The sequence below is a fragment of the Plodia interpunctella genome, chromosome 16, assembly GCF_027563975.2.
Source record: "Plodia interpunctella isolate USDA-ARS_2022_Savannah chromosome 16, ilPloInte3.2, whole genome shotgun sequence".
Taxonomy (NCBI): domain Eukaryota; kingdom Metazoa; phylum Arthropoda; class Insecta; order Lepidoptera; family Pyralidae; genus Plodia; species Plodia interpunctella.
In genome coordinates this window covers 6,258,551-6,283,944 of record NC_071309.1, presented here as the reverse complement: position 1 = coordinate 6,283,944, position 25,394 = coordinate 6,258,551, and the positions used below count along the sequence as shown (strand labels likewise).

At 35.3% G+C, this 25,394-nt stretch overlaps 1 protein-coding gene across 8 annotated transcripts in view; it reads left to right on the top strand.

Annotated features, from left to right (window-relative positions):
• The window catches only part of dac (dachshund), a 146,038-nt gene that overhangs the window by 77,983 nt on the left and 42,661 nt on the right, over window positions 1-25,394 (top strand). For 5 of the 8 annotated variants that reach the window (XM_053756914.1, XM_053756913.1, XM_053756910.1 and 2 more), the window contains 3 exons: window positions 12,533-12,624; window positions 12,919-13,173; window positions 17,039-17,257. In XM_053756914.1, the coding sequence (XP_053612889.1) occupies window positions 12,533-12,624; window positions 12,919-13,173; window positions 17,039-17,257 (566 nt within the window). The remainder of the gene's footprint in view (window positions 1-12,532; window positions 12,625-12,918; window positions 13,174-17,038; window positions 17,258-25,394) is intronic. The other 3 variants (XM_053756915.1, XM_053756912.1, XM_053756911.1) reach the window with 1 other exon arrangement.

Below are 25,394 nucleotides of genomic sequence, written 5' to 3'. Positions count from 1 at the left end.
TTACATAAATTTAAACTAGAGAAGTTAGAATAAACCGTACTTCATGCATCACTCTTTCATCAGAGCATTGTCACGGTTACTTCCCAGCACTGGATCATTGAAGCCCAGAGTCCACTACTGCAGCACATCCTACTATGACAAATTTGTCCTTATTACCTCCGTGGGGTAACTAGACATATTTGACTGTATTGATACCAAAGCAAATGCCAGAGTAAATCAAAAACAGTCAATTACCTTGGGACAAATCGTCGGGATCAATGCATTCGTCCGTTTAGCTCCGTTTCGGTTCGAATTAGCTGGATAAAGCGCGGCGGGTTAAGCCGAGCCGAGCATCCGCACACATCGCTGTGACGGCGGTCGTTATTCATCGAGCCCCTTGCTAAACAGAGATACCATTGTTTTCGATGCCTGCTCTTCTATTTTTTTAAACACACACTCTGCTATAATTTACTCGTGGGAGTCACGAGAATCGGTAGTCGAATCGTATGGTTCATTGATCTCCACTTGTGTCTACCCTCCAAACTTCTTCTTTCCAAGTCGAAATGACAGTCAAATTATACTAATTTAGAACTGCAACTTTATATACAGTAATTGCCTTTTCACTGGCGTCATTAGTCTTCTATTATGGAACTAATGTTACCTTAATAATTATTACAATTTGACCCATATTTATTCACGCGAATTTGTCTTCTTTTTATTCAAATTGTTCAATCGAAATTCATAAAATGTTTCATAAAATCTTTGACGGGTACAGGAAAAGATGTGAACGAAAGCGAAGCCGTGGACAAGTTAGTTATTGATAATGACTTGGAGCAAATCGCAAGAATCGTGGTGACAGCATTTGCGTGATTGAATCCTCCACCATTAATTTCAGTGAGATCAAACGAAGACCGAGGGTGATATTTATCAAGGATATTGCGAATTATTTTAATCAAATCAAATTCCCTTCGTTGTAAACAAATGCTTTTGATTAATGAGACGCACGACAGAGCCGCGCAGCCGTTGATAAAACACCCGAGGAAAAGGCGAAATTAATGGTCATAAAATGAACTCTTGTATCCCAGAGATAAAGATGCTGAATGCTTTGAATCTTAAGTGATTTTTCTTCGTTTCCCATTTTGAAAGATGATTCCGTGGATCGCATCTGGTGACTGTGTATTTACGGCTGTAGTTAGCCGGGTGTAATTTGGCGCGATTAGTGAGGAACTTTCGAGATATTTAGATTGTCATGGCGCGGAATCATTAATAACCAGTTTTGATTTTCAGCGAACTATGGTCGGGGTGCTGTGGAAGGGTGTGCCCTTGCAGTCAACCCCGAATACCGCCCGAGTTTGTCACCGATGTGGTTGTTCAGGAATTTTATGTAGCTCTTTGTACCGCGCCCTTTTATAGCGAAAACTATTCGGTTAGTTCTGCGGGCAAACCGAACAATGCAATTCAGATCCTTTGATGTTTTGCTAAAGTGCGCGTTATGTTTATTTTTAGCAGCCAAATCTGTTTATGTAATATCTTCATTGTATGAACAAGATATGTACATAATTAAATAGTGAACATCCCATTTAGGATTTTTTACCAGAATCAGCTGTTAACTTACAATAAATTACTATCCTACTAATAATAAATAACTTCATATATATCATATCTTTGATCATACTAATAATTCAGTGTAATGAAAGTATTTTAAAAATAGCCACCAGATAAGCCTTATACATTATACAATACTGGAAGTTCACAAAATGCTAGAATACAATCGCAAAAGTTCCAAAGTTTGTGTAACTGGGGCTCCGACAGTGTCATAATGTAAGTTGCAGCGTCAGCCAATATTAATCTGGATCCGGCGGCTGACAGCACAAGTCAAATTTCTCATCAAAAATAAGAATTAATGGCGTCAGCATTAATCATTACCTCGCAAACAGCACGAGGTGTCTGTATCCCATTATTTTGCATTACTAATGATATGTACGAGGCGATAAGGGATGCTGACGGCGAAAAAATCATAGTCACCACCCTCGATTGCTTGCCTATATCAAACCAAGGTTTTTCTACATCAATTTGATTACCCGTTTACACATTTATAATTTTATTACTGTCATTAGTAACCTTAACCTTTTGCAACGTTGCGTTGTTTTATTGCGTCAATACACGATTCTGTATTAACGTAGTGAAAACAGCTGGTTATGCTAATTGCAAATGCGATTTTATGCGGCGACGCGTGTCGGGCGGGGCGAGGGTTCGTTTCATCCTTCATTCGGTGTCATTTGCAGACGGGGCAGAAAAACGTGATTTTCAAGATTAGCCAAATTTCGCCTTGCGGTGATGGATATCTGTTTCATCAAAAAAACTAAAGTAAAACTGAATTAAATATCATTTTTAAGTAAGTACTTACCATTATTAAATGTATTAGATGAGAGAAAAAGCGACAAGTACTTTATAACAAACAGTATAAGGAATAAATACACTGATCCAAGTTGTAATTGAGTTTTATTATAAAATATTTGTGCAACTGTATCTACATATTAACTAATTGCTTAGAAGTAAATACTTTTAGTTCACAGTTAATGATAAAAATAGAAAAATAACGAGCTACATGTAAAACAAAGTTGTCTAAATGGAAACTGACGGCGTAGATGAAGCGCAACAAACTCTTTCAATTAGCCGCCTTCACTCAATAATTTTTAATAAGTTTGCAACTAATCACTTCCTTCCAAGTTCTATTTCTAGTGTGGCTGACAGAAGATGTCACTTCTCCTTTAATTACGCGGCGGCCTCATTTCTTCGCGCCCTATTAGTACACATCAATCAATGTTGCCAATACCTATTTTTTAGCCTGTGACTGGTGTATTTTTTCCCTTAGCCCGTTTTTGTTTACGGGGATTTTTTAAGTGTGGAATAATTTGATGAGGTTCGCCACCCGTCTGCGCTGGAGCGTTGGTGTGAGCTCATTTGTCATCGTCTTGTCATTTCTGCGTTTCTTTCGAGAGTTGAATCGCTAAAGTAATTATGTAAGTTTTTAGTCCATTCTTTCCATTTGGAACTCAATCACGTGCCGTGTATATTGATCTACTGATTCTCAATTTATTATATTGATCGTGAAGAACTCTAAAGCTGTAACAAAGAGTAGGTTTTTGCTTGTTGACACTACGTTGAATTGTAAGCGTTTTATATCTATCTCGTTTTTACTAAACCTCATTATCTCAATCACATGGGAATATAAAAAGTAACAAAATAACATTATGAAATGTAGAATGCTAGTTTTCATTTGCAAAGGTAATATAAAGGTATTATTTAGTATCGAGTAGGCAATTTCAGTAAACAACAAACAGTGAAAAACGATCGCTCAGATGTATCGAACTTTACACTAGTTACAGAATTAATTACTTTTAGTTTATGTTTCATTAGTGGTAAATCGAGCTAGTTCAGTGAAGAATTATTACGAACATTGAAAGCTTCGAAAATACAAAAAACCTTGTTGTCACTGTCGGTCTCAGTCAACACTTTTAACAAATGAAAATCGCCGGCCGCAAAACTATGAATATGAAATGATGGTGTCAAGTTAATTCCGAACATCGATGGGGTAAATCAAATATGTGAATTCACAGATCAAAAGAATTCATTACAGTGTGTAAATCACGATTTGCATGAGGCGCACGGCAACCATGAATATGCATCGCCGACGCCTGACTTGCCACATTCGGTGCTGCGTTCACATTCGTATAAAATTTCAATGATATGTTACGTGCTAAATGATTGATAAATAGTTTTATTTTTCAATAAAATGTTTTATGTTAAATGTGTGTAATGTGTGTATGCATGTGATTTTTTGAAAAAAATGTTGCGTCATATAATAAACTCCATATTACCTGCTGGCATGTGGTTGTATAGGTAACACAAGTCAATTTGGGCACCGTTTCGGAAAAGTTATTAGTAAAGTACTAAGTTATGAATATTAACTAGTAGTATAATTGTAGTTAAGTTATTCAAAATCGGCCAAGACTGCTGAATGAGCACTAAATTCTTATATAAAACACAATACAATATGCCTTTATTGCCCATAAAATATAACATACATATGACAAATCGTGTTGTTTTGTTAGCTTCACTGATTTCATCCAACTATATTTAAAAATACATTTTTAAGTAATATAAATGAAGTGAATCTATATAGTTCTCTAGTAACTACTACTTAGCTAAACATTGTACACTATACCTAGTAAAAACGTGCAAGTGTACTGTCTCGACTGAATGCGCATTTTCATGAAGCAGTGCTGAGTGAGCATCAACCGGACACTTGCCATTCCGTTCGCTTCCTGACCTTTTCCCGGTTTGTTATGCAAATCCCAGCTCCCGGGAATTATACAACGCGAATAAAAAGTATTCCACTGTTTACATGCTGACGCGGAGCCGAGTGCGAGTCGAGTGTGAGTGCGCATAAATCGACCAAATCGCGTATTTCCCTGCAAACATTCGTCAACTGTTTTTTTGTGTGTTCTATTTTTGTTTACTTCCGAGTTGATATTTGAATGTGACATGTAAAAGACAAATATACCCCAATTTTTTGCATTGTTTTATCACTCACCATCAAATAATCGCGACAGTAAACATAACGTATTTCCATGGAGTGATAACAATTTCTTACGTAAAAGCTTTGTAGGGTTATTAGTACAAAGTACAATTAAAAAACAGACTTGATATTGGGCAGCTGTATTTTTTAAAAACAATTGGTAAACATAAATTCTAATAATATTTTCACAAAATTTACATTTGGAGTTAATTCAGCTAACAAAAACAGTAATAGGGTCATCACCGTTCAATTGTAACCAGCGGACGAGTGTCCATTGATTGTAACAGAGCGTCAGCCCTACGCGGCCACAAATCAAATGTTTTGATAGCGGCGTATTAACGAGACAATTTGATTGCGGACATACCCGCGCCAAATTGCTTCTAAATTATATTTAGTGTTTACTTTCTGCCATACTCCCCGTTTCGATATCTGACGTGCGTTCACAACAGATGCCTGTTTGTTTCTGTTGCGTTAATTATCCAATTTTGTTTATACATGTTCTGTTTTTATGTTCGTTACATATTAGCAATATGACATATGACTTCATCTTTTGCGAATATAAAAATTAAAGCCTGTTAGAAGATTGGTTGAAAGGAGTTTTTGGATTAGATTTGGTGAGTGATAATCTATCATTACAAAAACTCATTAATTTATCTCCAGAATCCTTTGCTCGTAGTTTCAATATAAGTACCTACACAAATGGATATTAATAAACATCAAATATTTATGTTAATAAGCCTACAATTTACAACAAAATTAATTACGAACAATTTATCACGCTAATTAAAACACCATATCTCAAAGATCAGTATGACATTCCGACACTGGCTCTTGGACTATATTTTTCTTCGCTAATTAAAATGTTACCTAATTACCTAGTTAATATTGAATGTAATACTCCCACGAAGAAACCTTCGATTTCATCGAACGAAAGTAAACTTATCTGTATCCATTCAGATTTTTATCTATTCAAATCAGTACACAGTGGTAGCATTATCCATACTAATTAAACGTCAGTTCAATGATTTCGCGGTATCGTACAGTTTCCTATACCGGTTTTAAAATATAATTAATGTTGGAATTAATGAATTTAATTTTTTGGCATGAAAACATGTATCATATACGACAATATCAAAATTAGTATTGGTGTTGGTATAAATATTATTGTATTCACAATACTCTCAATTGTTTCATCATAGTGTAAAAACATACGAAAATTCTTACAGATAGAATATCTATCACTGGGTACATCTAGGGTAGATGAAACCAAGAGTTGTAAAATTCATGGATACATTTTTCTGTTTCACGATCGTATTGGATGTCAGACAGCTAGCCTAGGGCCAGAAAAGAATCGGTAATTTATAGCCCTATCCCTTGATTAATTTTTTGACATTAATATGAAAGCAAACATTCTTACAAACCGTACACGCATTTATATGACAAACAAAACACAATTTATTCTTTAGATCTTATTGTCCTATTAGTATCTCACACTAAGATACTTTCAAAATCAGTTCATTAAAATTTATCCCTGTCCTTGTCTTATCTATTAGATGTTGTAACTTTATCAATAGAGAGGACAAAACTATGATCGATGTGGCTCACGGGTCAACTCTGGTTGGAGATAAATCGACATAGATACTGCGTTTGTCCCACAGATAATATCTGTAAAGAGAGGCGTTTATATTGCTAGATGTTATTGTTACGTAGCAAGTATCCACACGGACAATATTAATTTTTAATTAGACTTCCTGCCTGAATAATAAATTTGATAAACTTATTGAGATATAATTATTTCTTGAAATCCATTGATGATTCACAGCAGATGGAACATAGCATAACATAACATTCAAACGCTTATAAGTTCTGTATAAATAAAAAAAGACTATATCATTACCGCAGAAAATATAAGCCGTTGAATAACCATTATCGTCTCGTTCGTAACATGTTGCGGTTTGTGCAGGCCATCATTCCGATCGCAATCATTACCTGGTTTCCGAGCCACTCAGTTGCAGACCATCATCTACATAACACTTGAAGTCTTATCCGAATCGACGAGTCATCACGCGGCTAGACTCAGGAAGGGTTTGTCGCGTCACATTACCCAAGGAATTGGAAGTGTGCTGATCGATCTAAATTCTGCGGTCACACCACATATGCAACGAAGCCATATTTATGCAATCAGTGGTCACTGCTCGAATTACAATATAATTCTAAATCTTTAAAACAATGTAATAATGAAAAGAAAATGGCAATACACTTAAACCCCGAGCGACAAAAAACAGACTAATGTAATGGCCAATTCGAATAACATTTTCCCTAATAATCGTGCAATGAAATTTGGCATTATCAGAACGCGTTCCCGCTTGAGATAATGGTAATGTGCCTAAAAAGTCGGGGTCTCGAATTGTGGAAGCAATTTTGCATAATTATGAGACGTTGTGTAGAGACTTGGACCAGGAGGCGGGCGTCGCAATAGCGCTCAAATCCTAATCACATCTCGCAGGCTCTATTGGAATCACGTTGCGTCATTCTTGTAATCTACGTGGTAAATAACATGATTTGGAAATACTGTGTTGTCATTATTATGGAAATAGTCTTTTATAATTTCGATTCGTATTCACTTATTTTTAATAGATCTAAATTGTAAATTACGTTATATTTTCTGTTTGATTTCTAAAATGTTAATTCAAAATCAGTCTGCGACACTCAACAGCATCCCTAAAATCGTCCATCTTCAAAGCTTTGCGGAAGACATCTTAAACCTCCTCACGTACTTGTAATATCGTAATGAGCTCCAAAGCTCCGAAGACATATTTTATTTCCCTCCAAACACATTTTATATTTCATTTCACGTTTCATAAGCGAAATTTGCATGGCCCTCCTTGCATTGGCAAGCGTAATGCCCCAGTCGCTTAGTGCACTTTTATTACGGTATTAAGTGATGTAATTTTTTCCATATTATATTATTCAAATTTAAATAACTGTCTCCTGTTTCCCCCGTAGAGGTCCCGTCGTCTAGCCATTTCTTTTTGTCGCCCTCAAATTTGGTTATTTTGGTTAGACATTTCCGCTTTTTGGACAAGAAAACTAAAGAGCAATAAAGCTGATGTTAAAGTATAAAATAATGATCACATACAAAGACTACAAATGTTTAATATAATAGTGGTAGCGTGCTTGATAGATAAAAAAAAGTAAAGAAATCCAAAGTAATTGTTACAAAATTTAACTTATGAGATTGTGAGTTAAATTATTCAAGCCCACGTTCTACAAATTCATGGAAAAGAAAAACAATAAATTCAGCTCCATCCCCTCTGTGCCAAAATTGGAGAAGTTAGGAGGCCGCAATTTTTACAAATGACATCGTGACGTTTATTCGAAGGGGGCCGTGCCGCGGCTCATCATGTTTCTTTCCTATTATTGTTCATGGACTATCCTTTTACCGCCCTAAGTGCTCATTCTTTGTTTTACAAGCTGATCATTTTATTTCGTCTCTGATTTCAAGTTTTCTTTTTTTTATTACTGTTTCTGTTTTACTGATTTACCTGATAGTGACTCCATCAGTGAATTTAAAGACAAAACAAAATTATCTTAGAATCGAATAGAAGAGGAAAAAATAGTGATGGATCTGAGTAGAAGAAAATAGATTGAACTATTCTTTTATTATTATAAAAATCTGAATCTAAACATCAGATCAGTGGCTCTTAACAACACGCATGCAATAGTTAGGATAGCTACAAGGTTAACATTCAATATTTTCTGCTTAGTATAGGTACTTTAATCAAAACAAACATCATGTTTCGATATTGCCCTAGAGTAGAATATGAAAGTTGAAAGACGCATCGCGTTATTACACGGCGATATTGCCAGATCATTTCAAAGGCAATGGATTCCTTTATCTGCATATGTTTGGAACTTTTTACTCATAACAACAGCCCCTCTGCTACTTGTATTTTCTTTATAATTTATTCCATTCCTCCCCTACGCATTGGCATCGGTCGCTGATATTTTTTATTCGATTAGTAAACCCCTAAGGTGTTTTTAGCCTTTTTTCGCTCGATTTTCTTCCAAGCTTTGTTGACTGTTTGGGGGGTCACAATGCTCATTTCTTTTGGATGAGCAAGCCTGTTTATTCTTTACAGATACGTTTATGTGTATAGTTTGTGAACGCGATTTGTCGTTAATAATTTTTACTGTAAGATTACCTAGGTAAGTAAGTAAGTGTTGTGATTGTAATTGTGAAACTTTTATTTTAATTAGTATTTTGACTTTCTATAAAATAAAATATAAAATAACTTTTCAATTAAATATATAATTTGTATTGTATCCAAAATATAAACCCGGACTTTCAGATATAAGTTTATTAACCAGTCACAACCTTCAGGAAGTGCGCAATGATCAAATTGAAACACATCTCCGAGTTGCAAGCGTGCCCCCACTTCCTGAAACCGCGATACTTACACAGTCGATTTGTGTTCCCGGGGTTGGGGGGCGGGGGAAACTTTTTGATGGATCGGACCGAGTTTGTTTTGCATGTGAGTGATATGTCTGAAATAATAAATGTTGAGGCGTCGACGCTTCCTGGCACCCTCCTCGAGGGAGAGCTAAAACGATTTTTGATTTGGGTGTCAAGCAAATGTTTTACGCTGTGACGCTCCGGCAGGATTTGATTTTCTTAATCGATTCCCGAATGCAAATTCCCGGAATTACTTTTGTGTACTTAATTGTGATTTCATTTTGGGTATTACGATGATGGCGGCTCGATAAATGGACATTATGGAAACTATGTTTGATACTTAGGTTAATCAGATTATGCATACAAGAATGGTTCGGAACGGTCGCTCGTAGGTCATAGAGCGTCCAGTATTAACTAATCAGCGGACATAAGCTTTGGTGGTAGATTGCAACGCATTGTCCGCGCGCGCGGCCCCGGAATATCTGTTTAGGCCACTGGCCATTCTGTAATGGCAATAGTTAGTCGTAACTACCTACTCATCACGCGATGGCATAATGTTCTCATAGAAAAGCCAATTTCTGTGTAGAAACAGATAACAGGTGCCATCACAACCAATCCAAAAAACAAAATCCAGTTCTTTTGTTTGGGTTGTATGACGTGGCTTATAAAGTTATTGTTTTAAACGCAACTGAATAAACTTAGGTATCTAATAGTCGGGAATAATAGTACCATCTCATTATAAAACACTACATGCTAGCTAAAATGTCATGTCATATTCCGTAGATTTATTTTCTTTTCCGCTTTCCTCCGCAGTGATTTGATGCCAATTTCCTTCTCGACAACCGAATGAATAATTTACAGCTGAAATTTTGATGCCTGCTACTGGCAGTTTGTTAGGGTGATTCATTAATTCAATGACATAGAAAAAAGTTTGTATTTAAAATTAGAATTATTTTCCCATTCATCCTATGATATTTTGCAAAAAGTACTAGATTGGACATCAACTTTGTAAGCTATGATGACACGATACAATATAAATATTGTAACATAATTGATTGATTATATAATAATTGCCTACTTTCTAACTAGTCATCTCACTTTTTTCTAATATCAAAAATCACAATTTTTTATATTATGGAATTTATATGATCGTAATGTCCTATGACGTCACAATTTAGGAGTCAAACAGCATTCCTAATATACGAACTAAGAACAAAGAAATGTTAATGAGTAATAAGAGTGACGTCAAATTATCTTGTCTGGTTATTTATATACCAACTTCGATAAATTTTATTTCTTGTCAAGTAAAATAGCCCATTATTTAAAATAATAATACAACATTAATAGTTAAGAAACCGGATATATCGCGTTATACTTTTTGTTACTTAATAAAAGAATATGAATGGATGCTTTTCGTGTTCAAATTTAGACGACGAATCGAACATCATCAATCACACCTAAATTTGTTTTTTTTTTTTAATTCAAGATAAAGCCAATTGGAGGAAGTGTACACGATTTATTATTTTATTGATTTAGCCCGTTATCTTTTGTCCGATCGTGTGTTGATTTCATCATTTCTTTTTGATTCGTTCGATTTCTGATGGACCTTTTTAATGGGATAAATATAAAAAATATGAATGATTGTGAATATTAGTTTTTAGGAATATTGTTCCCATTGTTTCCGCTTTATTAGTAAATATATTGATGATATTGATCTGATAACGCCTGAATTGAATGAAATTAACAAAATATTTTAATTGTAATTAAGACTTGAAACACTTTCACTCAAAGCCCTTTTTTAGAATATAGGTACCTACTTATGTGTATTATAGGTTTAAAGAAATTCAAAGGTATAAAGAACAATTTACATATTAATGGTGGCGGAAATGAAAAATATATTAAATTCAAACGGAGCGCCGTGACTCGTCAGTAAAGACCAAACGACTCCATTTCGAGGGTTCACACATAGACCAATGCTGTACACAGAGTCCTCTGTTGTAGTTGGATGTAGCATGTTCATTATGCAACTATTATGTATCCATTAGTGTCATAAATACATATTAACCGTCATCACCAGCCGGTGAGCCATTTACGCCAATCTCCTCTTATTTCACGTATTTACAATAGTATTTTATTGAAAACTTTATTGCCCATAATTATAAATATTGCGTATAAAGTCCGTTGACATCTTTGTCTTTTTTGCAAATATTGCTGATATACTTAGATTAAAGAACTATAAAATCGAATATCTTTTCATTTTTTGACGTGGAACTCGATCAGACCTGCAGCTACACTATAACAGCCAAAGTTGTTATGTGTAAAAAGTACTTTTACTTATTTTAATAGCTTAATATTATTATTTCTAATAGGTATACATAAGCTGGGAGTACCACGTGGTGGATGCGGTAACAGTTCATGCCCAATTTTCGATGACGACGGATCATATATATAATCTATGACAAAATCCGTCCAGCTGGTTTGGCATAACTAAATATACAAACATCCTAACTTTCGTTTTTATAATTTATAATTTTGGAGTCATAGAGTCCACACGAACATAGTCGCGGGCATCAGCTAACGTATACACAACTTATAAACAACATTATTATATTTTATACATAATAAGGGTCTTGGTAGTAATAAAATATTAGTTATTTTAAAACCAATAAACTGACGAATTGGTACTTTAAATTGCGTGACCTCTGTTCCCCTCTGTTACTCTGTAATCCGCAAAAGGGTTCCGCGAAGGTTTAAAACAGCCACTTATTATGTATGTTACATTTCACTTTCAGACGTCATTTATATTCAAATGCTCAAAAGGCATTACTGTGCAAAAATCAACAGCTCTTTGAAAAGAGTATTCTCAAAAGATTGGTTCACGATGCTCTTTTTTACAAGTATAATTTCATTGGCTTTCTAGTTAAAAAAAAAATAAAAATATATATCGAAAAGTCTGATTCTCACACATCTGATTAAATCATGATAACAATGAAACCATATTCATAATGATAGACTCAAACCGTTGAAAATCCCTTAGTAATAGATGTAAAAAGTTAATAAGTAAATATTAATAAAAAAAGATTTGAAACGGAAGCATCAAAAGCCATAATTCAGAATCAAAAAGGACCATTGGAATTAGGGTAGCGGAAAGAGATCGGTATACAAAACGATAGCACGCCAACTTCGACTGCGTGCAAAGAAACGCAGCGGGGTTCCACAATATTATAACTCCTGCCTTTGTAGTAGCAGCTCAGTGGGACGCTACTTTATGGCTTCAAATGATAGAACTGTTTGTCAGGAGCTTTGTTCAGATTTGGTTTCGCTTTGAGGTGCATAACTAATGATTCTTGACGCCACTAACTAGATTTTATGAATCAAGAAAAACTGATAATGACATTGCCCATTGGTGATCGTTATGACGAGTTCGTCATAACGATCACCAATGGGCAACGGTTCGTATTTGAAGTTGATTAGATTATCATAAAGGAAATAAAGTACATCTAAGTTTTAGTTAGATCTGTTCTAATTTGCTTCAGATTACGCGACGAACGGGGAGACATGGAGAGAGTAATGGCCATGGACAAGGCCCGCGAGGGATCGCATAATGGTAATCTACTTTTATTATTCATTACTATTTTACTGCATATAATTGATAGTTTGCACGACTATGTACTAAGAAGTATAATGCAGAGAAAGTCAATCTCAAAACTGAATCTTAGAGTAAATTTTATTCTTTATAACATTAATAAAACAAATTAATAAGTGTAACTAGGATAGACTAAGAACTCTAATTTCACCAAATTTGTACCATTAGTTATCTAAGATCTGTTCAACAAACCACTTCTTGATTTTTCGGAAGTTGATTTGATAAAATTTCTGATGACTCGATTTTCCTACTCAGGTTCATCTCCCGGCCACAGTCCTGTGCTAAACCTTTCGAAGTCAGGGTCTGGAGACCGTGACCGGTCGGACCGAGGGGACCGGGAGCGCGGAGAGGGGTCAGCCAGCGGCCGCAGCTCCGCCGCCTCCCGCCGCACGCCCCAGCCCCCGCGGATGCCCTCCGCCGTCACCGCTGCTGCGTCGCCGAGGTCGCATTCAGACGACAGCGATGCGCCAATGTCTGATCAGGAAGATCATGTCAAAGAAGAGGATGATGGTAAGATTTAATATTTGATATTTGTAAATAATTAAATTTTTCTTTATTAAACATCAATTATATGATTGAAATTTTAACCATATCAGTTAGGTAACTTTATATCATAATATATCAAAGGATTATGAATATTTTCGAAGTCTTGTCACGAATAAGTATATACATTGATATGATTACGACCATATCAATACATACATTATAGCTTATAGACTATATAAAACTGTTCGTGTCTTAAATTAGTTTTTTCTTTGCGGCCGTGACTTTCCATAAATGGAAATTCATTCATTAACTGTGCTGCTCACTACTAAACCCATCTCGAGAAAATCGCACAGCCTGTCCTGCGTTTACCGAAACCAATTATTAATGGCTTACACCGAGAAGTTTAATTCAGTTTCGCATAAATGTCGACCCGCTGTTAATAAGTTATTCCGTCTCTTTCTGATGTAATCTCAGCTTGACAGCAAAGTGTCCGTGTAACATTAACACAGCCAGTGGTATCACCCGACCGTACCGGCGTGTAATGCTCCTCGAAATTACCCAGTAATAGCTCTCGAACCTTCAGCATTCATAGTTCGGAAATTATCAGCCATAAAACCACGTTCCTTTTATTCTAGAAACTGGAAACACTTATTATAATAAGTGTAAAATGGCTACCCCTCCATACATTGTACCGACTTTCGACGTCAATTATAGTTCAAATTCAACGACGACGGATCATTCAAATTTCGATTACAGTAAACAAATCAATTTCAGTAACGCTAAACGCAATATAGATAATAATGACATAGAATCAATGGCTTCACGTTCTGGCGGTGATTAGCGAATGATCCTGCGCTCGCGTTCCCATGCGTACCCCTACTCACTCATCTTGATCCCTAGACACCGCACGTTTACTTGTAATGATCCTATATAATAAAATCTTATTACGTGTATCGCCGCAATTGCTCCCAATGATGTATGAATAGCTCTTAAAAGGACTCAATACAAAATGTACTGATGTCTAGGTTTTTTGCAGTATGTGTATGAACTTGTAAACAATGTATTCTGTCATAAATCCACACAGATTTTGCCTGCAATCTTAGTTTAGAAAGTGCATTATCTATGTACTTAGAAATCGCATATGGTAGAGAATCTATGTTTTATTGGCTCAGATCATTGACTATTAAAACTATTAAGGCCAGTGATGGATGGTACGACAATTTCTCCATTCGAGAGAGATTTGTTCTAACCAGAACTTTTTGTTCATTGAATCTATTGGCTCACTTAAATGTTTTAATCAACTTAGTGCTATCTCTGTCTGCACCATCAATCAAGCGAAGACTCGTTATTAAGCCGACGTCACTATCTTATAAACGCAATTACAGCTATTTGAAAATAGAGTGAGAAAATCATAAAACGGTTGTTGTTGAACTATGAATGAACATAACGGTGAAATTATTGTCGATGATCGCAATTGAGATAGGAAAGATAACGTATCTATAGAAAACATTTTTGTTGTAAAATAAGTTAATAAAATCAACGATGAGAGCAATATTTTAATGATACGTTATGGCTTATTGTTTCCTACCTAATAGGAAATCATTAATAGCGAAGGTACGCTGTGAATGACAGCCAATGTAGCGACGGAGTAAATCAAAACAGTGGTCCAGAAAATGTAAATAGTGGCGGCGCACAATAGCTAAATTAAGTGAAACAATAAGGATTGTGTATTGTAGTTATTGCAGGTTACACACAAAATGCTCACAGAGCGTGGGAACGGATAACTGCCAATGATTATAGAAAATGTTCACTTAGCCATGGTTTTACGGGATGAACCCCGGGAAAATGATGCAAACAATGCATTTGATAATGAAATGGAAAAGCAAAACTTGAATATAGTCGCTATTTATTTTTATTTATAGGTTTCTTAGATTGGCTTATATCCCTACATTTTAATTTCTGATTAATATAAAAATTTTTGAATTTGTTTTACATTTAATCCGTATGGACAGTACATACTAATACAAAAATTTATGACTATAACGAAATTGAATTGCTTACTTAGAATTCGATCAAATGCATTTATAAATCAACCATGTAGTTGATATGCAATTAATTCTGTCGATACGTGATTCATGCTCATCACGATTGGCCCAGTCTATTTTTTTTAACAAGTATGTATGTCATTCAACTTTGATCTTTGTCCATTCGATGTTACCTCTTGCTTTCAATCACTAAATGTATTTTAGGTTTCATGTTCCGTGTCCATAGAGTCTTTGGGGCCATTTACTTAGACAAGGAATTATAAATCATGGGTGATTGGGAAAGGGTTGAGATTTGTTCGTGAGTTAGGGATAGGATCCTGTTAATTGGCCTTATTAGGGAGATGGTGTTGTGACAACCCGAGAGTGCTATCGTGCGCATCGACAATGACGAAACGATGTTGTCTTCATTATTTGATGAGCGTTCACTATCTTGTCAGTTAAATTAAATGTATCGATAGATTATTTCAGACCGTGAGAGACGCCAATCGAAACACTTTCTTTTTTTATGTGTGAGGTCCGTTATTGACATAGCGCGTACATTATTGTAATTATCTCGTCAGTTTGTGAATAACGAAACGCATTTTTTTAGCTACATCAGTCATCAAAGTGACCGTAAATATTTAGTGGCAATTATTTTTGAAGATAAGTGCTTTCGTTGGGTTCATTGGCGAGGTTTTGTTTCGTAAATTTTGTATAATGTCAAGTACATAATTATAAAATAATCGATGCAGATAGTATTGCAGTTGGTGGTACACCTTTGTGTTAAAGGAATTACTCGTTGGATAGTGCAATGGGGCATATAAATCGGTTAGAGACAGCCCATTCGGTGTCGAATGGCTGGACTGTGTCCTTATTCTGTGCAATCGAAATGAAATCAAAACAATCATTTATTGTACCGCATTATGTTCTGCTTAAATAAAACGATGATAGGTAATTTAATGATTGCTTTCATGTGTTTGTTATTTAAATTTATTTTATTTCTATTATCAATTATATAATTACCGATATTCAAAATTTCTTAACTCTCTCTCTTTGTCTCATTTGAGCGCTCTCTGATTACTTTCCCAGCCACGAAGCTTCGGAGACCAAGGTCATTCTTAATCTTTACATAATATAAAAAGAAGTTCAACCGTCGCGTTTGGCTGTCTGTATGAATGCGATAAACTTCAAAAAAATTAACCAATTTATAGTGGTATTCCTGTCCTGGGAAAGGTTTAGGTGTTCATTTATTCACCCGAGACAAGTAGGGCTAGACCTCTAGTTGTTTTCTAATTTACATGATCTTCGTCATTTTCATTATTTAAAATTATATTGTGTATGTTTTAATGATACAAGTAATCAAAATATTTGGCGCATCACAATATGCTTCTGAATAGGCAGTCATTCAGCCGCCATCAAGCGTTATGTCGGCGATCACCACGCAATATCGATGTTCATCGCAACAATAATTCCGAGCCGAATGATACATGCACGCGATTCTCGAATCGATGTTTGCATGTATCGATTGCTTTTTCCTTTTATCTGCGAGCCTTTTAGGGCTTCTTATGAAGCTGTTATTCGCGTTAATGATTTATAAGTATTGAGAGTTTATTTGAATATTTATAAACCTGTAGATCGCTACTTTCCTGTCATGTCTTTCAAAGTTCTTAATTTAGTAAATTATAATTGTATAATTAATTCATTAACCGATGGCAGCGTTACTGTATTTCATAATGTCAGTTTCCTAGATCAAATATACTTAATGTTACTATTCAGCATTTATATTTAATATTCTACAAGCACTCTTTAGGTTATTTTAGTTTTACAGCATTATTTACCTCTGAATTCCATTATCATCATCTTAGGTGGAGACCTAAGTGATGGAGAACGTGAACCAGCGTCATCATCACCAGCGGCTGTGAGCTATGCAGCGCCCCCCGGCACACCCCCCTCTGTGCCCGTGGACCCCACCGCGGACACCCTAGTCTCCTCCACGGAAACCTTGCTCAGAAACATCCAGGGCCTTCTCAAGGTTGCAGCAGACAACGCCAGACAACAGGAGAGACAAATCAGTTACGAAAAAGGTAAGTTTACCACCCTACATATACCAACAAATAACATGGAATTTATTAACTTTTGATGAAGGATACAAACTTAAAAGTACAAATACCTACACAAAACACAGTAATTTGAAAAAGTGATGTTAAAATGTATAAAGATACATTTACATCTCAGTAGGGGCTTTTTAAAATTACTGTGTTTTGTGTAGGTACCTGTACTTATGCTGCAAAATTGGGAATCAGCATTTTGTTCAGATTATATTGATATTGATATATATTATACATTATATTGATATATATTATACTGCTTTCAGTGTTGATGCCATTTATAAAAAAGCAACCTATGCTATACAAATTTTTGTATACTTGAATACGGCTTGGCCTAATACGCCTAATATAATCTGAACAAATGCTGATTCCCAAAGAGGATTGCAATTTAACAGTCGGAGTTATGATCAAACATTGAAGCGCCATAGACGAGAATGTAACGAGATGAGAAAGAGAATCACAGCAAATGTTGTGCGTCTTATCTTATCAAAAATTTGTGATCTTCCAATAACTCTCTCATCTGAGCGGTTTACCGGTTTCATCCTCAGCCGTTGAGTGTCAGAGCCCAGGGTCCGCTAAATCTGATCCTCAAAGGACGTGGTATAATTTCCAAACTGTGAATATCTACATACCAAGAGGGTTGTAACGGAAATGTCATATTATGATGCATACTTTACACATATAAATAACATTGCAGTCCGAGACAAATCAGTTACATGGGGATAGCGTATTTTAATTTGCATATTCATAGCCTTGAGATGTGATGTTAGTTTGATACCTCTTAACGCAACTTGTCAAGTCCGTACTTCTACCTTGATAATTTCTGTGTTCACATGCTTAGAGCCCAGTTAATCCGGAACCATTATATCTTTTAATTAACTATTATTCATGTAATAAAACTTTATAGTATCAGTAGATTATACAAAGTCATATAAGCAAAAAATACCTACTTGAAAGTCTACTTTGTAGCAGAGAAACTAGCTTTATGTAGTTAGGTACGCATTGACTTGCTTCATCAAGAGTTGACAGATTTAATCATGAGCCAGTCTATTCATACAACTGCTGATAAATATGGTTATTGGCCAATTGCAAGTTAATTAGCATAATGTAGGGAAAATCAGCAATCATCGTTTCTGAAAAAATATAAAATGGTCTCGAATTTCCCAGAACTACTCGTAACGTCCATGGATTTACATGTGAAATTATCATAGATTATGATACAGAGACACTGCAGGATGTAAATGTTATAATCGATATTAGTCGAGCCGCGAGAATCGATTCTGCGTACGGACGTATGGGCAACACTGATTACCTCTGGATCGGAGACGCAGCGCAGTTAGAAGCCGTTTGTTCCTGATCCCAGTATTTTATAACGACACGTTCCATTTGCATCCCATTACAGAATGCCTATTTATTGAGTTATTACGCGAAATTATTTAAATTATAAATAATAGGTAAATACAGCCGTTTTGTCTTTAATGTTTCTTGGAAGCTGCAGGCATAGTGTAGGTATATTAAAATTGTTCGTAACGTAGCGCGTCTACACAAGGGTCTAATACTTTCTCTGATTAGATTTTTTTCTAAAATTATTGTATTCTGAGTCGCCAATCGAGATCATGTTTTGACAAATAGATCTAGGTAATTAAAAATAATAATTTGAAACAGCTATAAATTAGGTCATTACATAAGCAGAGACAATACTGAGAAATATGTTATTTATTTCATTAGCGGTGCATAGTGCATATATAAAAGAAAGAAAATATGTCATCATCCATGTTCAATTGTTCATGCCCACAAAGTAAAGAAGTACGAAACTAATATCTATGTCCATGGTTTTGCAGCATAAGCGGAGACAGGTATAACAGACGTCGTTCTCCGCAAATAGCCATAGAACAGATGCACCTGAGTTATAGTCCAACCCACTATCATTACACACGATTTCATTCGGACAGCATAATTGTTTAATTGATATTTCTGCCAGTTATTTATTCTCGTCATTCCGTTTTCCCGTCGAGAAATAACGCAGTGCTCTATGGTTGTTCAAAGATAGGCGCGGATAAATGGATTAATGGTATTCTAGCATTTATTTGTACGAAAGATAATGTTGCAACGGTGCTAACTAAATTAATAACATAAAACTTGTGTGTATTTTGTCAAAGCTTTAGGAACTAATGTTTTAAAATGTGATTAAATATTTCTAAATTCCCAAGTTATTATTTTCGTTTTACTTTTTTATAATGTATAATATGAAATGAGATACAGCAACTAATTATGGAATCTGCAGGCTATGCTTTCATCCGAAACACGATTTATTTATAAAATTTGCTAACATTATTCAATTCGCTGGAGCGCAAACAAAAGAAACGAAACGCAATTGTTATAAAACCCATAAAAATACAGAGAGTCGGGGAGAAAACCCGCGGCTCGAGTCATCATCAAACTTGAATATCAATATTGCGCCTCCAGCCAATTGTATTAATAAACAAAACAAAATGAGAAATAATAATGCTATAGGCTAACAAAAGGTTCCATTTCTCCCCCCCTCGACACACAAGTCGTCAAAGAAATAACTCCCTAAACCGAAGAGATTAAGAGTGGGAATTGCGTATAGAGGCAACCAGTAATTTTGTTATTACGATAATAAAATTATTGTTGATGAAACATTTTTTCGAATCGATATGTCTGGCGAACTTTACCGTTGATTTTTTTATAGAAATTACAGCAATCACTCGCTTGGTTCGCCCGGCTCAATTGATAGGTGTTACGGTCAAGCCCAGCATTTTATCTCTCTTCTGATTTGCTCGATCGTATGTAACAAAACATATATAAAGTCTGAGAGATATTTATCTTTTTGTATTATCTTTATCGTTTTCAATAAGTACTTGCATTTTCCCTGAACCGACAAGATCGAATATCTTTCTTTCATATTGGAATCCTCTGATAAATCATCCGAAATGTCAATAATAAATAAGTTTATTGGAAAAAAAATCATATCTCTACATAACCTGTAATTTCATAAATATCATTTTCATATATGTACATAAAAATAATCAGTACAAAATTATGAATATAAGAAGTAAAAATGTATAAACATGCTATCTGCCACAGAAAATACCCATTTGCAAACAGAGGCCCCTCTTTAGAGCGACAAAATAGCAGATTCTTATCTGGGAGCTTTCGCTGACAATTTTTACACTAGTGCAGGGTGACGAACAGACAAATGTGCCGTATTCACTGCCTTATCAGATAACAGGGAAGGGTTCAGTGAATGGACTGCGCAAAATGCTGTCGATTCGTCCGTAAATATGGTAGCAATGAATGGGAAATGGTCCTCATATTGCACCTGCAGAACTTGGCTTTTGTGGTTTACGGTTCCACGTTTGCATGTCATTCTGAATGGCTTGGTTATATTATATTTTGATTTTTTCTGTATTATCAAAAATATAAAATCCTAGAAAATATTATTTGTTGTACTTTTACAAAAGCTTTCCATTTTAATAATGTTAAACTTTCTTCTTTCATATTGTTCCTTAAGAATATTAAAGAATAAGAATATTATTTTGTGTTAATTAGGTAGGTACATAGGTAAAAATAAATAACACATTACTTTTATGAAAAGAATCTTTAAAACTAAAGTCAACAAACGGCGAACATTGTTCCACTTAACCAATCCTCGTTCGATACAGCAACATTCCTTTCAATCGAAAAAATAAAACTATGCACGGAGAATCGGGGCGATTGCGATCATCGCGACATAAATCTGCTTCGGCTACTCTTTAAGCCTTTATCCCTGTTAATTCTTACCGCTAAGTTTATTCCTGAGATGGCCAGCTCTTGTTGCGTTCGTTTTGCTCCTTTGTAACAACTATCAGTTTTTGTTAAGCTAAGTGCTGGTCAATGGACAAATGGCACGAGACTTGATACAGCCGTGTATTTTATGGGGCTTCGCCGACGCTATTCCGTTCCCTTGAGTTATGTGATATGCTTATAATGAATTTATTGATAAATTTAATGTATAATATAACCATATTGAAAATATACTTCAGTTGAAATATTTATTTAAAACTTCTTTTGAAACAGAAAACAGAAATGTAGCGTAAATAATACATCAGTTAACCAAAATCAATTTTGTGAAAATAAAAATAAACTGCATTTTCATCTGAACATTATGGAGAAATTGCAAATGCTGTTTCCACATGTCCAGACCATCAATATCGCTAGAATGACCGATGGGACAAACAGACTGGCCAATGATAAAAACTGACGAGCAAATACACAAACATTGTGTACTCTGCTAATGGAATCAATTGATATGAAAGCTTTTAAAATGCTGACGACGCGACATTATCGCGGTGGGCTCAATTACTATGTTACGTGTTAAATATGTAAATAAATAATGATGGACTATGTCCAATTTGTAATACAGATAATTTTGTTGTTGTTCGTTGAAAAAGTTATAATAAATAGTCTTCATATCGGGTTAACTAGCTAAACCTAGATATCAGTGAAGTTTGTTAAAATAGTATATACCTTTATCTAAACTACCAATCCACTATCTAGCTCGCTACGTTGTACGAGCGCATTATTACACGAATAACGCAAATAAATTAATAATTTACTCAGCAAAGAAAACTGTAAATATTACCTTATTTTTATTTGAATGATGTGACTCATTGCAAAACGGTCGATCACGAGCAGTCTGAGCTAGCTTCCACAGTACAAACACCGCCTCCAGCGCAAACGAGCCACCGCGCGATGCGCAAGCGCCGATACACCAACGACGCATTGTTACCGCGCCGCGCCAGCTTTCACGCCATTGTGCGCCGAGGTGTGCTCAAAAATCACCAACTGCAATCTTTGTTTGTTTACTTCAACCGCACTGTTGAGTTATGGGATCGAAGAGGTTTGTTTTAATAAATATTATTAAACTAAGACATCAAGTTTTTATTATTAGGGTGAGAGCATAACTAAATTAATCATATTCCAACGCCGTGAACACAAAGATACGAGAAAATGACCAAAAAATCCCAATTAATTACTGTGATATGACATTTTCCCGCATTGAAAGTAAAAATCAGTTCCAAACGGTAGTCACTAAAAGTGATGAGAGAGATTTATTTGTAGGTAAAGTTGATAGAACCATGTCTTATGAAACGTATTTTATGTTTGAAAATGGTGAAACGATTATTTCGCTCGAGGAAAACCTTGCGGTTTGGTTCGCTCATTGAACTAAGTAAACAATAAGTGACATTAACGGCTAGATATTAAAATTCCATTGCGTACCGAATACCGATATGCGGAGATGTCGGGTGGCGGCCATATTAGATTTCTTGCGCGTGTCGCTCCGGTTACATTGCGCACGCGACTTGACCACACGCGCGCCATCTAGTAACTCGCTCGGATGTCGTTGGTTAATATTATCTTTATTGACAGATAGTAATAATCAATCAATAAACATTTAAGAACTATTATTTAGTTAACATGGTTACTTACCCAAAGTAGTTTCAATCATGTCAAAAAGTAGGCTAGCCGATTATTTCCTATTTGGACGATCTGTTTTTCTGTTGGTTTCTTATCAGTAGGTAATCCAATCTTAATCGTTTATGTTTTCGTAGGTAAACGAATTAGATGATTTTTCAATATAAGTATTTGCATTATTTTAATTAGAATATAAAATTAAGATTAAAATTTTAAACCACTTAAACTTAAACCACTTTTTAATCCTATTTTATTGTAGCTGTAGAAAAGGGTTGATCGACTGTCCGCCTAAGGCTAGTGAATTACTTGCGTCACAGACATTCTAAGCGGGTTTGGTTTTGTAATCGATTTTTGCGATTTTCAGTAATAAATAAATCTTATATTAAAACGATTCAATTTTATTTGATAATAAGAATACATAGTTTGATAATATTAAGTTTACATTCAAAAATGTACTTACTTTTTGTTGTACATTTTTGAATGTGACTTGACTGGTAGTACAGTAGTAACAGTAGAAATAGTTAATACAAAAATATTTCTAGTAATATGTTTAGGTAAAGAACTGATACAGGTTTGAGATAAAATATTCATGTAGTACAGAGAAATAAATAATTCAACGTAACATTAAATAGAATTACAAACATTGAGAGATTTAAGTTCTCGTATATGTGTACAATTTATAGACAGTAGCTCAAATATGAATCCGGGACCGCAACAAGGCAAGAAACTCCCCGAGGATCTAAGGATCTAATGTAACCCGACTGCGAATTAGGAGGCCAGAATTTGTCAGCAACGCCCTTTGAATTTAGACTCAGTTACATTGTGTTAATGTCCGACTTTCTTTGCCGGTTGCTGTCGGTTAGGTTCTAAGGTTTCGGATGAGCAAAGTAAAGGGGTAAAGTGAGACAATCGTAAAGTTTAATAATAATTACATTCTCAACTCTGGCAGGTTGTGCACAATAATTAACCGCTCGGAATTACTTAGCTGAAATAATTTAATGTGACGCACGCCCAATTGTGCGAGTGTGCATGGCTTTATTATTTATGTGAGCTGCTTGTCGGTATTGGTCCTCTGTCTTTTAATCAATTTTTGAATCAAGACAAAGCCAATGTGACAATGAAACTGACATAAAACTAATGTTATCATTTCTACACAAAATGGAAAGCATTCCGTAATGGAACTACACACGAACACGTTCCATAATGGAACTAGTAACAAATAAAGAAGAACACATTTATATCTATACATTGTTTTTACATACATATCTTCTTTACTTTAAGCCATTATTCTGTTCTCTGTAAACATACGACCGATAAATTACTTATAAATCTATTCATACAATTTCAAAATAGCCATAAAGCAAGCTAGCTTGCACGTCACATGTCCACATAAAATAGACTCCAAGATAGAAGTTAAATCCTAACCTACACATATATTTCTCTGCTGGTTATTTTATTTCATCAGCAGGGGTGAGTAACCCTTGCCCTAGTTGTAATTTACATACAAAATTATTAACTCTGATTATGGAAAGATTCGAGCCCTATTTATAACGATTAACGATGAAAATTATTATTTCTTCTACTAAATGATAAATATGACAAATATCATTCAAACTAACAACTTAATGTAAAAACAATGTAATAATGAATTAGGTATGTAAATGAAAATAATTTACCTGCACCTAAGTGATAACAAAAGAAAAAGCTTTTAAAGCGTAAACGTGATTGCGCCCGTATTTCCTACTTACATCAATTCAAAAGTGTCTAATTTCCATTTTCTAAGACACCCCACGGAAAGAAAATCGAAATAAAATAAGTCATCGCGTACACCTGCCTTCGACTCTAGAGGAGCATTAATATTCTTTATATGCAGTTAAATTCCGGTGGGCGCTCACAACATCGGGAAGTTTGCAGAAAAATGAGAAATTACCGGTCAGGGAGCTGCGACCGCAGCGCACCGCGCAAGAAACACTAATGAAAGCTTAGAGCCATTCGCATAAATCTCCCTTACATTTTTAATACCAATATATCCGGTGAGGGGAGAAAAATTTACCCACAAAACAAAACATTCGCGGACTCGCGTTTATATCTTATTTAAATACCAACAGATGCTGGCCGCTTATAAATGTGGATATTTTAATCGGTACCTTACCAAAGACATAATGGTATCGGCCGATCTGCCGTCAGCTGGTATGTAGATGTACAAGAGTTTATCGTGTTCTGTGGCTAATTTAAAAATCCCCTCCGCAAAATATTCCCATCCCGAGCAGCCGTCATCTCGTTCGGCCGGTTGATATCTCTCTTGACCCGTATATTTTTATTCTGTTCGTTACCTAAGTTTTCTCGTATCGCGGCGAATCTCGCGGAGTCGTGTAGTCTCATTAAAATAATACCGGGCTACCGGATAATCTTATCCGGTGTGTTTTGATCGCAGATAGGGTGCGCGTGCGCCGATAACACCACGAGTTATTCCGATGCGCCTCGTTCGATACGCTAACACTTTTTAATCCATTTTGCGACGACATCTTCATTATTGTGCCTGTGCTACAGTAATAACATGGCGGAGCCAGCTTTACGATCTCTGTCAAATTATCTCTCAGCCGACATTTCAAATGCAAATACCTTATAATATATT